Source organism: Vollenhovia emeryi, unplaced genomic scaffold (genome assembly GCF_000949405.1).
Source record: "Vollenhovia emeryi isolate VEMERY1.0 unplaced genomic scaffold, V.emery_V1.0 DF939172.1, whole genome shotgun sequence".
Lineage (NCBI taxonomy): Eukaryota > Metazoa > Arthropoda > Insecta > Hymenoptera > Formicidae > Vollenhovia > Vollenhovia emeryi.
Window position 1 is genome coordinate 438,846 of NW_011967194.1, and position 12,472 is coordinate 451,317.

General features: G+C 48.3%; 2 protein-coding genes across 11 annotated transcripts in view; one reads left to right on the forward strand and one right to left on the reverse strand.

Moving 5' to 3' along the window:
- Nucleotides 1-24: 24 nt before the first annotated feature.
- On the forward strand, nucleotides 25-4,697 carry LOC105563693 (histone deacetylase 3). 3 transcript variants are annotated; one of them, XM_012015493.1, is made up of 3 exons: nucleotides 25-106; nucleotides 698-2,922; nucleotides 3,007-4,697. In XM_012015493.1, the coding sequence occupies exon 3, from the start codon at nucleotides 3,019-3,021 to the stop codon at nucleotides 4,318-4,320; it is 1,302 nt and encodes a 433-aa protein (XP_011870883.1). In that variant the 5' UTR covers nucleotides 25-106; nucleotides 698-2,922; nucleotides 3,007-3,018; the 3' UTR covers nucleotides 4,321-4,697. The 3 variants fall into 3 exon arrangements, with proteins under 3 accessions (XP_011870883.1, XP_011870881.1, XP_011870882.1); XM_012015491.1 differs by lacking the exon at nucleotides 25-106 and adding an exon at nucleotides 193-332; XM_012015492.1 differs by lacking the exon at nucleotides 25-106 and adding an exon at nucleotides 196-281.
- Nucleotides 4,698-4,784: 87 nt separating this feature from the next.
- LOC105563694 (cytospin-A) overlaps nucleotides 4,785-12,472 on the reverse strand; it is a 43,912-nt gene continuing 36,224 nt past the window's right edge. For 6 of the 8 annotated variants that reach the window (XM_012015495.1, XM_012015494.1, XM_012015496.1 and 3 more), the window contains 9 exons: nucleotides 11,336-11,704; nucleotides 11,052-11,264; nucleotides 10,522-10,977; nucleotides 9,933-10,413; nucleotides 7,627-9,594; nucleotides 6,966-7,160; nucleotides 6,615-6,788; nucleotides 6,125-6,507; nucleotides 4,785-5,976 (listed from right to left, as the gene is read on the reverse strand). In XM_012015495.1, coding sequence (XP_011870885.1) covers nucleotides 5,887-5,976; nucleotides 6,125-6,507; nucleotides 6,615-6,788; nucleotides 6,966-7,160; nucleotides 7,627-9,594; nucleotides 9,933-10,413; nucleotides 10,522-10,977; nucleotides 11,052-11,264; nucleotides 11,336-11,704 — 4,329 coding nt within the window. In that variant the 3' untranslated portion in view covers nucleotides 4,785-5,886. Of the gene's footprint in view, nucleotides 5,977-6,124; nucleotides 6,508-6,614; nucleotides 6,789-6,965; nucleotides 7,161-7,626; nucleotides 9,595-9,932; nucleotides 10,414-10,521; nucleotides 10,978-11,051; nucleotides 11,265-11,335; nucleotides 11,705-12,323; nucleotides 12,409-12,472 lie in introns of those variants that run through there. The other 2 variants (XM_012015501.1, XM_012015499.1) reach the window with 2 other exon arrangements.

Sequence of the window (12,472 nt, forward strand, 5' to 3'; positions counted from 1 at the left end):
GGGCTTAAATCTCTATTGTAGACTGGGACTTATTTCAAGTCGCTGTCCTTTACCTTGATTTATTTCTTCAAAACTCAATTTTGTCCTCTGTCTTTGCGATTTCACGGTAAGTTATTTTTCATTTAGCGAAGAATCGTTGTATTACAACACAGATCCAAAATGTATAATCCAAGTAGGCGTTTACTTGTCTCTCGCCGCGAGCAGTCTGTGATTATTAAGTTAACCTATCACATGGCTATAAACACATCGGATCCTGAAGCAAGATCCAAAGAATATATGAAGTATACACAAGTATTGGGACTAAAGGAGATCGTATATTTATTCCTTTACAAGTACTCGTTTTTCTGCATCACAAATAATTCGATGGTTGAGATAAAATATTCCATTGCAGGAGTGAAATTCGTCCCAAATAATGTATACTTTGCGGCGAGACATTTATAACGGTTCTAATAAAATTACTTAAGCTCATACAGATACTATAATGTCTAAAGAAAAACGTATTTAATGCTAAATTACGAGAAAGTTTCTTTAATCGAGCCGGTTTTAAGCTATAAAAATATGCAGCTTGTTACGGTAGACTGTAGAAAAGATTTTGCAGATTAACACGCGGACTCCTGACAATCGCAAATCGGTTTGAAAATATGTTGAAAAAGCCCGAAATCTAAAATTTCTAGATTTGCCCTTCATTTTCTTCCAGAAAAATATGGTCACCGTAGCTATTGTATATCCCGAGAACGTCCGTCCGAAGTATCACTGAGAACTCAGCGAGCAGAAGAATATAAAGGAAATAAACGACAACTCGCACTTGAAGCCGCCTTTGAGAACAGAGAGCAAGAAAGTTTTGCCGAAACGCAGTGGCGTACGACCGAAAAAACTGTTGCTGACGATTCAAACGGTTGGGCCGCGACCGATTTAAATAAAAAAAACCCCCGAACCGATTTAGTAAAATGAATACGGTAGAAGATAACCGACTATACGTAAAAGTTGTCGTGGGCAAGCATCAAACTACGGCCCTCATCGATCCAGGATCGGTCTTCTCGTATATTAACGAAGAAACTGCAAGAATCTGCCGAAACAACAATTGGAAAGAAAAACCGAGCAGACGAATTGCATTCTTAGCCGACGGCACCAAAACCGTACTCATAAGTAGTCTCACCGGACCGATATATACGATGGGAAAAACATTTGAGCAACAGTTTTATGTTATGAAACATTTAGATCTTGACATATTGCTGGGCATGAATGCACTAAAAAAATTAGAAATAGAGATCCGACTAAACGGGCACTTAATCAAGAATCCAAACAACGGAACGAGCATGGGCTCGATAGAAAATCAGACTGAACTATCGCATCTTAGAGAGTCCGAAAAAACTGAAACTTTCCTTAAAACAGAGATGAAGAAATCTGAGGAAATCAAAGGGATCACCCCTTTCAACCAGCGTAAGGGTCAGCTGGAAGATCCTACGCTTATCAAACAAAACTATAAGCCTGGGAACCCAGCAACGCCACGTCAAACACGGGACATCAAAATTGACGACGTCCTGCTGAAGGTGCCCATCGGGATGGCCCGATTCAGGATACGCGTCGGGCGTTTCAAGTACGCCCTGCGGCTCGACGCAGCGTCCGGAGATTTGCGCCATTGGAGCCGCCGCCAACTGGAGTAATCGTAACGTAACTCGTATAAATCTCTCCCGAGAGCAGAATTCCGGAAGAGAGGGGAGTGTAACGAGAATAATTCGAGAGCGCGCGACAAGCCTGCAACGTGAGTGAGAGCGCGACACGAGCGGGCGAAAAGTTACATCGCGAGACGAAATCCAAAATTACAGCGTTTTCGACCACTCAATCATTTATCGTTTTTCTTTTTGAGACGCACAGCGTTCCAATTCACTGTTTTCTTTTCTTCTTTATACTTTACGCAGCAGCGCCATTCAATATTGTAATCAATTAAGGTATAATTTCGTAAGCGCGATCTATCTTATTTTCAAGCGATTACAACTGTCTTCCGGAAAAACCGAACCGTTTCCAAAGTTCTCTTTCCTTCTCACTCGACCCTGACAGCCGAACCTGTCCGGTAGGGGAAGTAGAGAACCGCGATACCGCGAATGGAAGAGAAAATATTGACGTTACAAATATAGTGATTATTCATATAGTATATATAAAACTTATTTTTACAATTTTTCCAAGTGAGAAAAACCTTTACTGGAAATGCCGCGGTCACATTTTAATATCAATTTATATAGAAGCGAATGTATATTTTTGACGTCATGTATTAATACATGACTGTTTTTTTTCTAATATACAGAGCGACGAGTTTTACTTTCACGGTCGTGCATTATATGCACTAATAAAATACATAAAATTACAAAGTTTCAGTGAGGAGAGAAATCTCTCTTATTTAGTATCAGAACAAAAATAAGTCGTCCTCGTTTTAAGAAGGAAACGTAGGAAAGTGAAGGCGCAATAGAGGGTGCTGAACAAATTGTAGTTTATTGTCCGATAACAGAAAAGGATAATTTCCTAAGGCCCCGGTCACTTCGCGTTTGTCTCTTTCTAAAGTAACAGTTTGAATTAAGCACAATGTCGCGCCTGTCGCCACGAGCCACGAGCCCGCGCGGAAACGGCCGATTCGAGCCGAGTCGGGCGAGTCGAGTCGGCGTCTCGTTCAACCGTGTTGTCGCGAGATAAATAACTCCGTCAGTCACTTAGCCGCGACGGATTTGGTTTCCGGCTGTCTCCGAACACTAAGGAATTCAACAGAGAGAGAGACTCGGACACAGGACTTGGTAACTTTGTTAAAATTGTTGGGCGAGTCGGAGAAGCGGGGTTACCCTAACCTCTACGGTTCTACACCGCGACGTCGGGGCAGGATCCCGAGTTCGCCGAGGCCAAGTCTAGGATTTCGTCCCCGGTGCGGAATATGAGGTGCGTAACAGCGTCTTCCTCGACGTAAACCGCGAAACCGTGTGTCGTCGCGGCTAACACTCGCTCGGAACTTGCATCGCGCAGATAACCTCGACGATGAGCTACAACAAGAAGGTGGCGTATTTCTACAATCCGGAGGTGGGCAACTTCCACTACGGGCCGGGGCATCCCATGAAGCCGCACCGGCTGTCCGTGATTCACAGCCTCGTGCTCAACTACGGCCTCCACAGGAAGATGCAGATCTACCGGCCGTACCGCGCCAGCACCCACGACATGTGCCGCTTCCACTCCGAGGACTACGTCGAGTTCTTGCAGCGCGTCACGCCACAGAACCTCCAGGGCTACACCAAATACCTGAGCCACTTCAACGTGGGGGACGACTGTCCCGTGTTCGACGGCCTTTTCGACTTCTGCTCCATGTACACCGGCGCTTCGCTGGACGGTGCGACCAAGCTCAACAACAATTGCTGCGACATCGCCGTCAACTGGAGCGGCGGTCTGCACCACGCCAAGAAATTCGAGGCGTCCGGCTTCTGCTACATCAACGACATTGTCATCGCTATACTAGAATTGCTCAAATATCGCGCCCGGGTGCTGTACATCGATATCGATGTGCATCACGGGGACGGTGTGCAGGAGGCCTTCTACCTCACCGACCGCGTCATGACTGTGTCGTTTCACAAATACGGCAATTACTTCTTCCCCGGTACTGGCGATATGTACGAGATCGGGGCCGAAAGCGGCCGTTACTATTCCGTCAACGTGCCGCTCAAGGAGGGCATCGACGACACGTCGTACATCCAGGTCTTCAAGCCCGTTATATCTCACGTGATGGAGTTCTTCCAGCCGACGGCGATAGTGCTGCAATGCGGGGCCGATTCCCTCGCCAACGATCGGCTCGGATGCTTCAGTCTCAGCACCAAGGGCCACGGCGATTGCGTGAAATTCGTGAGGGACCTGAACGTACCGTTGCTAACCGTCGGTGGCGGTGGTTACACATTGCGTAACGTCGCCAGATGCTGGACCTACGAGACGTCCCTGCTCGTGGACGAGCAGATCAGCAACGAGCTACCGTACACCGAGTATCTGGAGTACTTCGCGCCGGACTTCACCCTACATCCCGAGGTCGTCACCAGGCAGGATAATGCCAACAGCAAGCAGTATTTGGAGGCCATTACGAGACACGTGTGCGACAATCTCAAGATGATTCAGCACTCGCCGAGCGTGCAGATGCAGGACGTGCCGTGCGACGCGCTGCCACCGGAGGAGGACAGGCAGCCGGAGCCAGATCCAGACTCCCGACAGAATCCGCAGGACACGGACAAGATTGTCGAGCCGGCGAACGAGTATTACGCCGGCGACAAAGATCAGGACAAGATGGACGTGAGCGACTCGTGATGAAGGCAGTATTTACAGTTTACGGGAAAATGTGAGGACCGCACGAGTCTTCGTGTAAATTAGAGCCGACGCGATCCAGCAAATTGTATACAATCTTGGAATAACTCAACTTCTTCGATGGACCAGCAACAGAGAAACTGCCTCTCAGACGACTGACTCCAAATAGACGCTGTTGTGCAATTACTGAATTTTACCTGTCGAGACTAGAGATTTATGAAACAAAACGAACAAGCTTTATTTTCGAGGCGATGCATACTTTTTAAGTTTTTTTTACGACGCATGAATGTAAATATGCGAAACTGTACAGACTGATTTGTTTATACTGACAAAACAAGCATGTTTTACTCAAATAAATTTCGTAGACTTTGGACAAACGTGCGACGGGCACCTACATCTCTTACGACACGTCCGATATTACTGTCGAAGGGACAAGTTGTATTTTTTTTTTAATTGAAAGAACGATGTGCGACACGATTACTCAGGATATCTAGATCTTAAATATCCATTAGGCAAGTTTATTGTTTTACATCGGACATACAATATCCGTAATGTCTACAAATGGTACAACAACGACGATGAGGACGATATTAATAGCGATAATAGTAAAATAATAGTAATAGCAATAACGATAACGTCTGTATCTCTGTCTCGGGGCTATCTTGCTATATCACAGAGAACTTAATCCTCGCACGACACAATTGTTTCCTTTTAGAGCTCTTTCTTGCTTCCTTAACTAGAGTAGAAACGCAAAATGATTCCCTCCGGGGGAGAGGGGGGAGAGGGGACACGGGGTGGAGGAGCGGACGGACCTCTCCGCTTGGTAAGAGCGCTAAATGCGACTAATTGCAATAAATTAGGTCTCTTAAATTAAGGCGCTTCGTTCTGTACATTCGTATTTTGTAAACTCTACAAAAAAGTTTCTCGAAAAATAATACACGTACAAAAATATTCGGTACGAGAGGAACGCAAATACTCGATTTCCGATTCACTTCTTTGTAAGAACGGTGCAAAAAGACTACGATGCAGAGGCAATGCGTGCGCACTCTTCGCCAACGCGTAACGCCGGGGCTTCGTCTTTGAGGAACGCCGCGCGCGGTTGCACGCGACTCGCTTTCGTTCGCAGAGCTTACAATTACGTAGCTTCTTTTTCTCAAGTGAAAGATTCTTTTCGAATTCGCTCGTGCCCTACAAAGCGCACACGCCACATATGTACGTGCACATATATATGCGAATATATATATATATATATAAAGTTTTCAGTCTCATAGTAACGGCAATTCCATTTGGTGTTTGGTCTTCCATCGAACTCCGCATATACTCCGGTGATTCGTACGCTATGTGATTCGAAACTATATACAACGCGTACAAGAGGATATAATTAGTAGGCAGTGCTGATCCAGCGATCCTCGACGAATCTTCAGAATCTTTCTTGCTGCGCAGCATTTCTTCTCATTCATAAATTTTGCTTGACTAGATGCTGTTGTTCTTTCTCGCTCGCCTCGCAATGCCGAGCGCGTTCAGTAGCACGTGCCGCCTGACGGGCAATGCAAATGGAATAGTGATCAGTTACGTTTCGAAGTGCTTGTAAATGCTGGTCACATATGTCATGACTTGCTGCCAGTCAGGTCGCTCGAGTTGACACATTTCACCGATGTTCTGTGGCAAGAATGATTCACATTAGTTTCATAAGAATTAGATGTACAATCGCGCGATTTAAACACCGTGTCTTACTATAAATTATTTTAACGAATCGTCGAACTTTATGTACACTTTCGCAGTTAGTCAAAGATAATTTGTTATTTACCAGAGTGGTTGGTATGCCAACGCTCTCGGCGGCGGCGAAGGCGATCGAGAAGTTACGCCGCTTTTCGACCGGCGTCAACGTGTCGTACGGTACTTTCCGCGGTAGATAGGAGTGCAGAATCGCGCACAACGCTAGGCCATCGTTCCAGGAACTGCTGAAGTTAGTTATGTCGATATTCCGGTAGCCTATCGTCTTATTTTGACACCACTTGAGCAGGGCGTTACGCTTGGACCCGCCGTTCTTCACCAAGCCACACAGGGGATCCTTGCGCTCCGACAGATCGGTGACGCTGTTTCGACGCACGAAGTCGATCGCCTTGGCGTTCAAAGCGGCCGAATCCAGCAATTCGCCCGGGCTCAATACCACAGGCGTCGACTTTGTTTCTGCATGCGAACCACCAAAGCACACGATTAGGCACGAAGAGCGTAACAAGGTTTGTAACTTTTTAACGAGCCTTTCGAAGTTCGCGGCATTTTTAACTGATAATTACCTGATACCGGTTTCTTCGTGATTGCGGATTGTGTTTTGTTATTATTTGTCGAATTCGCCGTGCAGATTAAATTGTTGATTTGCTGTTGGTCTCTGAGAGGTGCCTTCAAAGACATAATATCTGTAGTTCCAATCGAATTTAAAGACGACGTAGAGCTGCTGCGGCTGCCAGGTCCTTAAAAACATGAAACAGGTCGGTTCTTTAAATTTTGAGTTTTTATTCCCGAAAGATATTAATTTCGCAGAGCGAAATATTATTTCATCTATTATTTCATGTCGCAATTTCGAGTAAATAGCGTCGTGAATGTACATATTTGTCGGTGCTTGTGTATCTAAAAGTGTGATTACTCACCAGCTTTAGCCTGTTTCGTGGCATTTTCGATACTCTCGATCAGACACTTAACGGAAAGCCTCGAGTCTTGACGCGAAATGTTCGCCTTCCTACGAGCAGCAATCTCCTGCTGCACGCTCGTCAGCACGGATTGTTGAGTCTCCGTCGGTGTGCTGGCCGGCCTCGTAGGCGGCTGTTGTATCACTTTTTGATTAGCTGAAAGATTTCAAAGTGTACGTTACTTAGCGAATTTTCATACAAATAATTCTGCGAACAAATACCTGATTAAAGCAACAAGCCATATGTTCGTACATAAGATAAAGCACAGATAATCGATAATTAATATACTTGGACGAAATTGTAAGTCTCCTCGATTCACGGGTAGAAGACGGCACACGCTCGTACGGATTAAGTCAGCGGGGACAAAATGATCTCGTGATAGAAACACAAATAAGCGAGTATACCATATAGCGTGTGAAGGTGCCGAGAAGTCGAGAAACATAAAGAAAGCCAGTTTGGGTGACAGTTAACCAAAGGGGACAATACGAGCGGCACAATGTAGATAGCTAGCGACGCGAAGATACGCAAGTTTTGTATTCTTCGCCGAAATTGGGGAGCCGGGACGGACAACAGGCCGGAGTTTCGCGATACAAGCTGTTCCCACATTGAGAGAGCGACTTACGGTCGCAAGACCCGCCCATTTGCGGACGCCGTCCCGACAGAGTCCTCAATTCCGCGTCCTCTAAGATTGTCTCAAATTTTTCTTTGAAGGATGACGTGCGTCCCATCGGTGGGGGTCGATCCGACTCCAAGTCCGCGTCACTTTGCGGCACCGTAGGTTCCTCGCTCGTTACGCGAAGTTTACTTTCGGACGGAGACCCTTTCCCCAGCTGAGAACTGTTCTCGTTTGCCTGCACGCTACCTTGCAGGAATCTTATGCGATTCAATCGATTCGTCTCGCTCGGACTCGAGCACGTTGGTTCTTGTAACTGTTCGCTATACGCCGGAGACTCGGTTTGGTTTTCCTGATTAATGAAATAAGGCGGTGGTTCCGGCACTTCCGTTGCTTTCTCCAAATGAACACTTGAAACGCCTCCCGGCACGTTCGATGAAACAATTGGAATTAACGAGCGATATTTTGATTTATATGCGATTTCCGAGGGCGTCAACAGTGGATACGATTTCCGTCTCGTTAGAGGAGCGCTTAAGATATCGTGAGAACTCTTTATTTTCTCGCATTCGGTATTTGTACTTCCCGCAGATCTCGGCGAGCTTACTTCGATAGTTTCATCGGGCGAGATTGGTATTTTCGGTTCCTCAAGCATATCAAAAACTTCCCTGTTCCCTGGAATAGCATCGAGACACGGAGATTCCTTCGTAAGTTGATCATCGATGATCACGTGCTTCGCTGTCCATAATTGATTGTTGCGCGATGTTCCTCGTCCTGTCGTTTTGTCTGTTAAGTGAGATGCTTTTAATAGAGGGGATTCATGATTATCATATTTTATTCCCTGTGATTTTTCTTCGTTTTCTTGTTTACTACGACAATTATCAATTGCATCTAATAATTCAGCATGATTTCCAGTTCGTGATTCTACGACCGTTTTTGATGTCAAAGTTGTCTCGTCCAAGGTAGAATCAATTACCTCGCAGTTCGGTTTTGATTCAGGTTTCTTCAAGAACAACTTTTGCCTTTGTTCATTCTTATAACTTTCTTTCGATTTTACACACACGGATGAATCTGAGAGCGATTTTGCAGTCCTGAGATCTGGATTAGCGCGTTGTTTCGTCGAGTCGCTCGGTACGGTCAAAGTTTCCGTTGTTACCGCTGTCTCTAAAGACGACGAACCCATGTCGATGTCGGCGCTCGTGTTGACCTGCGGACTACTGTAACTTCTCTGCAACAGCCTCCCCATTTCCGGATCTACCTCGAATTTCAGATCGTTCATGGAACTTTCCACGCCGGAAAATATGTAATCCTTCGGCACGAAGAATCGACTGTTCGAAATGTTGATGCCGTACGAATCCCCGTTGGCGTTTTGAATACTGCGGATATTTTTTAATAAGGAACTCTTGGCCACCGCGTCTTTATCGGATGTGTCCGTAACGGTGATGTACAGCTTCGGATAATCTTGCGAAATTACTGGAGGCTCGTCGGGTGGATCGTTGGGAACCTTATCCGACTCGAAGTCGTTCAAGTAGAACTTTGACGATTCGTTCCTCGAGACTTTTGACTGTCTCGAATTCTCATTCGCTAAATGCTCAACTGTCCCATCCGTGGAACATTCAGTATGTTGGCTGTCGATGCGATACGCGGGATAGAATTCAACCTCCTCGCCGGAAATCAATTTGTCCTCCAATTTAATGGCCTCCTTGAGTGCTGGCGCGTCCGCTGTGGCAGCAGTCAAACTATTATTCGGCAAACTCTGTTCGAGTTCGTTCCGACTCGCGGCACTGACGTCCTCGAGCCGCGCTTTATGCGAATCCCAGCCGCTCGTCGTTGCTTTAAACAAGCCATTTTGTAACGCGTGCTTTCTGGCGTCGTAACGCTTCTTTAGAATCATCCGACCACGCTTTAGCAAAACGCTCGCCATTTTTACTTTATCCCCGCTAGTGACATCGAGTGTCTTGCAACTCACTACAGTGCTATCTAGTATGCAGTCCGATTGAGAGAAAAAAAAGGAACAATTACAAAATTAATAAAACTCTCATTAACAAAATAGATACGCAAAATAGATTTAAAAAAATTAATGTTCGCGATATATCTCGTTTCATTAAGGGATATCCTATTCCCGACGCAGTATTCACTAAATTCTCTCGTATGTTTTCTTTTCTGTAAGGAGTTGTGTGTCAGTATACTATAGAGAATACGTTTTCTACTGTGTTATCCCGAAATCTTCACGATCCTGGACGTTCGTCGCGTATCGTAATATACTGTCACACAACAGTTTCTGTTTTAAGAGAGACCAACCGCTTCCGCTTGTTTACCTTTGTTAAGTTTATCGAGCTGTGCCTCCAGCGCTCGCAGCTTGTCTCTCTGCGCCTTGTTCTCCATTACCACGCGTTCCAGCTCGCTCTGGGCCTCGGTCTTGAAGTCGTTGGCAACTCGCACGGTCATCAGCAAGTCCGTCTGGAACTGCTCCCACTCCGTGCTCTCCTCCTGCCTCAGCTTACGCTCGTCGGCCAGCGCGCACTCCAACTCGAGCTGGCGCGCCTGAGCGTCGCGTTCCCTCCGTTGCGCGTCGCTCACCGCGGCCTTCAGGTCCCGTTTGTCCTCCAGGTGCCGTTGGCACTGCGCTTGCAATTCCGCCAGGGAGTCGCGGACGAGCTGCAGTTCCGTGCTCACAGAAAGTCGCTCGTCCTTCAACTGATTCAGCCTGTACTCCAAGTCGTCTATGGCGGACTTCGCGTTATTTCGAGCCACCTGAAATTTCATTTGCATAGAAAAGCTATCTTCTTTACCTATCACCTATGCAAACAGAAAAGTTCACTTGTGTATTTTTACAGTTTTAAAGGAAGCTAGTCGCTTCCGTAAAATTGCCTTCAAGTCCGTCTATTCTACACAAACCGAACCTACTTTATATTCCTCCTGAAGCTGCGAGTATTGATCCCTGAGTCGATCGTGGTCGCAATGCGAGCGCGCCAGCTGTTCCTGCAACGCTGCCGCCTGCGTCTCGAGCGTATCCTTCTCCCTTCTGGCCGCGTCCAGCAGCTCGTCCGCCTCGCTCTTGTTCTCCAGCTGCCTCGATTGCTCCAGCTCCTCGATCTTCGCCCGCGCGTTCTCCAACAAGGTCGCCAATCTGCTGATCTCTATACTGCGATTCGCGCCCTCCTGCCTCGCCTCCGTCAATTCCATGTCCAACTGCTTCCGTTCGACGTTCGCCGCGTCCACCGACGCCTCCAGTAACTCGACGCATTTCGTTAGACGTTCAGTCTCCGCCGCGCTGGCGTCAGCGGTCGCTCTCAGGCTCTTCAGTTCGCTGGTCAACTCCTCCTGCTTTTGCAGCAGCGTCTCTCGTTCCTCTTGCGCACTCTACAATCGCACAGGGCAGCAATCGGTAATCGGTCACCGTTCAATGTTTACGTATATAAATTTAGCGCGCTCACTTTCAGTAGGTCTACAAGTTTCTGTTCCCTCTCTGTATTGTAACCCTTGGATGCTTCCTGCGGCTGCTCCTCCCTCAAAAGTAGCCCCTGCAAGGTGTCAACTTTGGAACGGGAGTCTTCTAGCTTCTCCGTCTGACGGCACAGCGACTCCAAGAGAACCTCTTTCTCCTCGGTTAGTCTTTCGTTGTCCGTTTGCAGTTCGGTCAGTTGTGCCTGCGTGAACGACATTGATTCGTTTACATCCTCGTCTCCGCCCTTTTCAATATTAACAAGTGGTAACCTACCTGCAAGTCGCTCAACTCCTGAATGGTCGCCTGTAACTCCTCGTTCGTGGAATAATGCGTCTCCTCCATCTGCAGGATCCTGTCCTGCAGGCACGCGACCGAGATCTCGGACATCGAGCTGGAGGAGTGCTTGTCCCAGTCCGGCGTGGTGCACTGGGCCCCCTCCTGAGGTGTACTGGCGTTGTGCGCGGGCCCATCGTCCTGGGGAATGGCGATGGAGGCCGGCGCGGAGTTGTGAAGCCTCGAGGCGTCCAGCAGCAGCTGCTGCTTCTCCGAGTCCGAGAGCGGTGAATGCGCCACGTCCCTGAGACGAGCGCGAAGGGCCTCGTTCTCCTCGGAGAGGCGCTCTAGCTCCAGACGATTCTGCTCCTGTATGCCGAGGCAACGGATCGTTAGTCGACGGGCACGTGCGAAATCGATGGAACGGCGCGATTTTAGGACACGGGCGCGGACACTTCGAGCGAAATCAGGTGCCAGTGTACGTTAAACCGAAAAACAACGCTCGCACTATTGTAGCCACTCAATTACGACCGCAAACCAGCGTTAAACGGTTGCATCTGCGTTAAGCGTACACAGTCGTGCTCGCCGTCTCTCCGCACGTAGGAGCTGCAGTATCGCGCGACACTCCGGGAGGAGGGGTGGGAGGGGGAGGGCTCGTAAAAAGCGTCGGGAAAACAATCGCTACCGCGCCGGCGACGTTCGCGATCATAACAACATTCGCGGCCTCGTCCCGCGTTTCCGGGAAAGATGCGGGGCCGCGCGAGCGACGACGTCGTCGTCGCGTCAATGTCGCGGCGACGACGACGAGGGGGGCCGCGAAGGGGGCAGGAGACGACGCGGAGCCAATCCGGATTCGAGGTTAGAGTCGCGGGCGACGCACACGAGTCGCGTTGAACGCGGACGGTTCGCGCCGGCACGGGCCGGAAACTCCGCGGCGGTTCACACGAGACGATCGCGACCGGGGACGGGGGCGAGGGAGGGGGTTTACCGTGGGCGACGAGAAGCAACGCTTTTTCATATTCGGATCCGCTCGGCCTCCCCGGCTCTCTCTTCCTGCGTAAACATCCCCGCCGCGCTCCGCGCCCTCTGTGCGGCTCCGTTTTCGAGCGCGCAAAAACGACTCTCTTCGTGCCCTTT

Coding starts and splice junctions, on each gene's coding strand:
- LOC105563693 (XM_012015493.1), top strand. CDS start 3,019: ATGAGCTACAACAAGAAGGTGGCGTATTTCTACAATCCGGAGGTGGGC.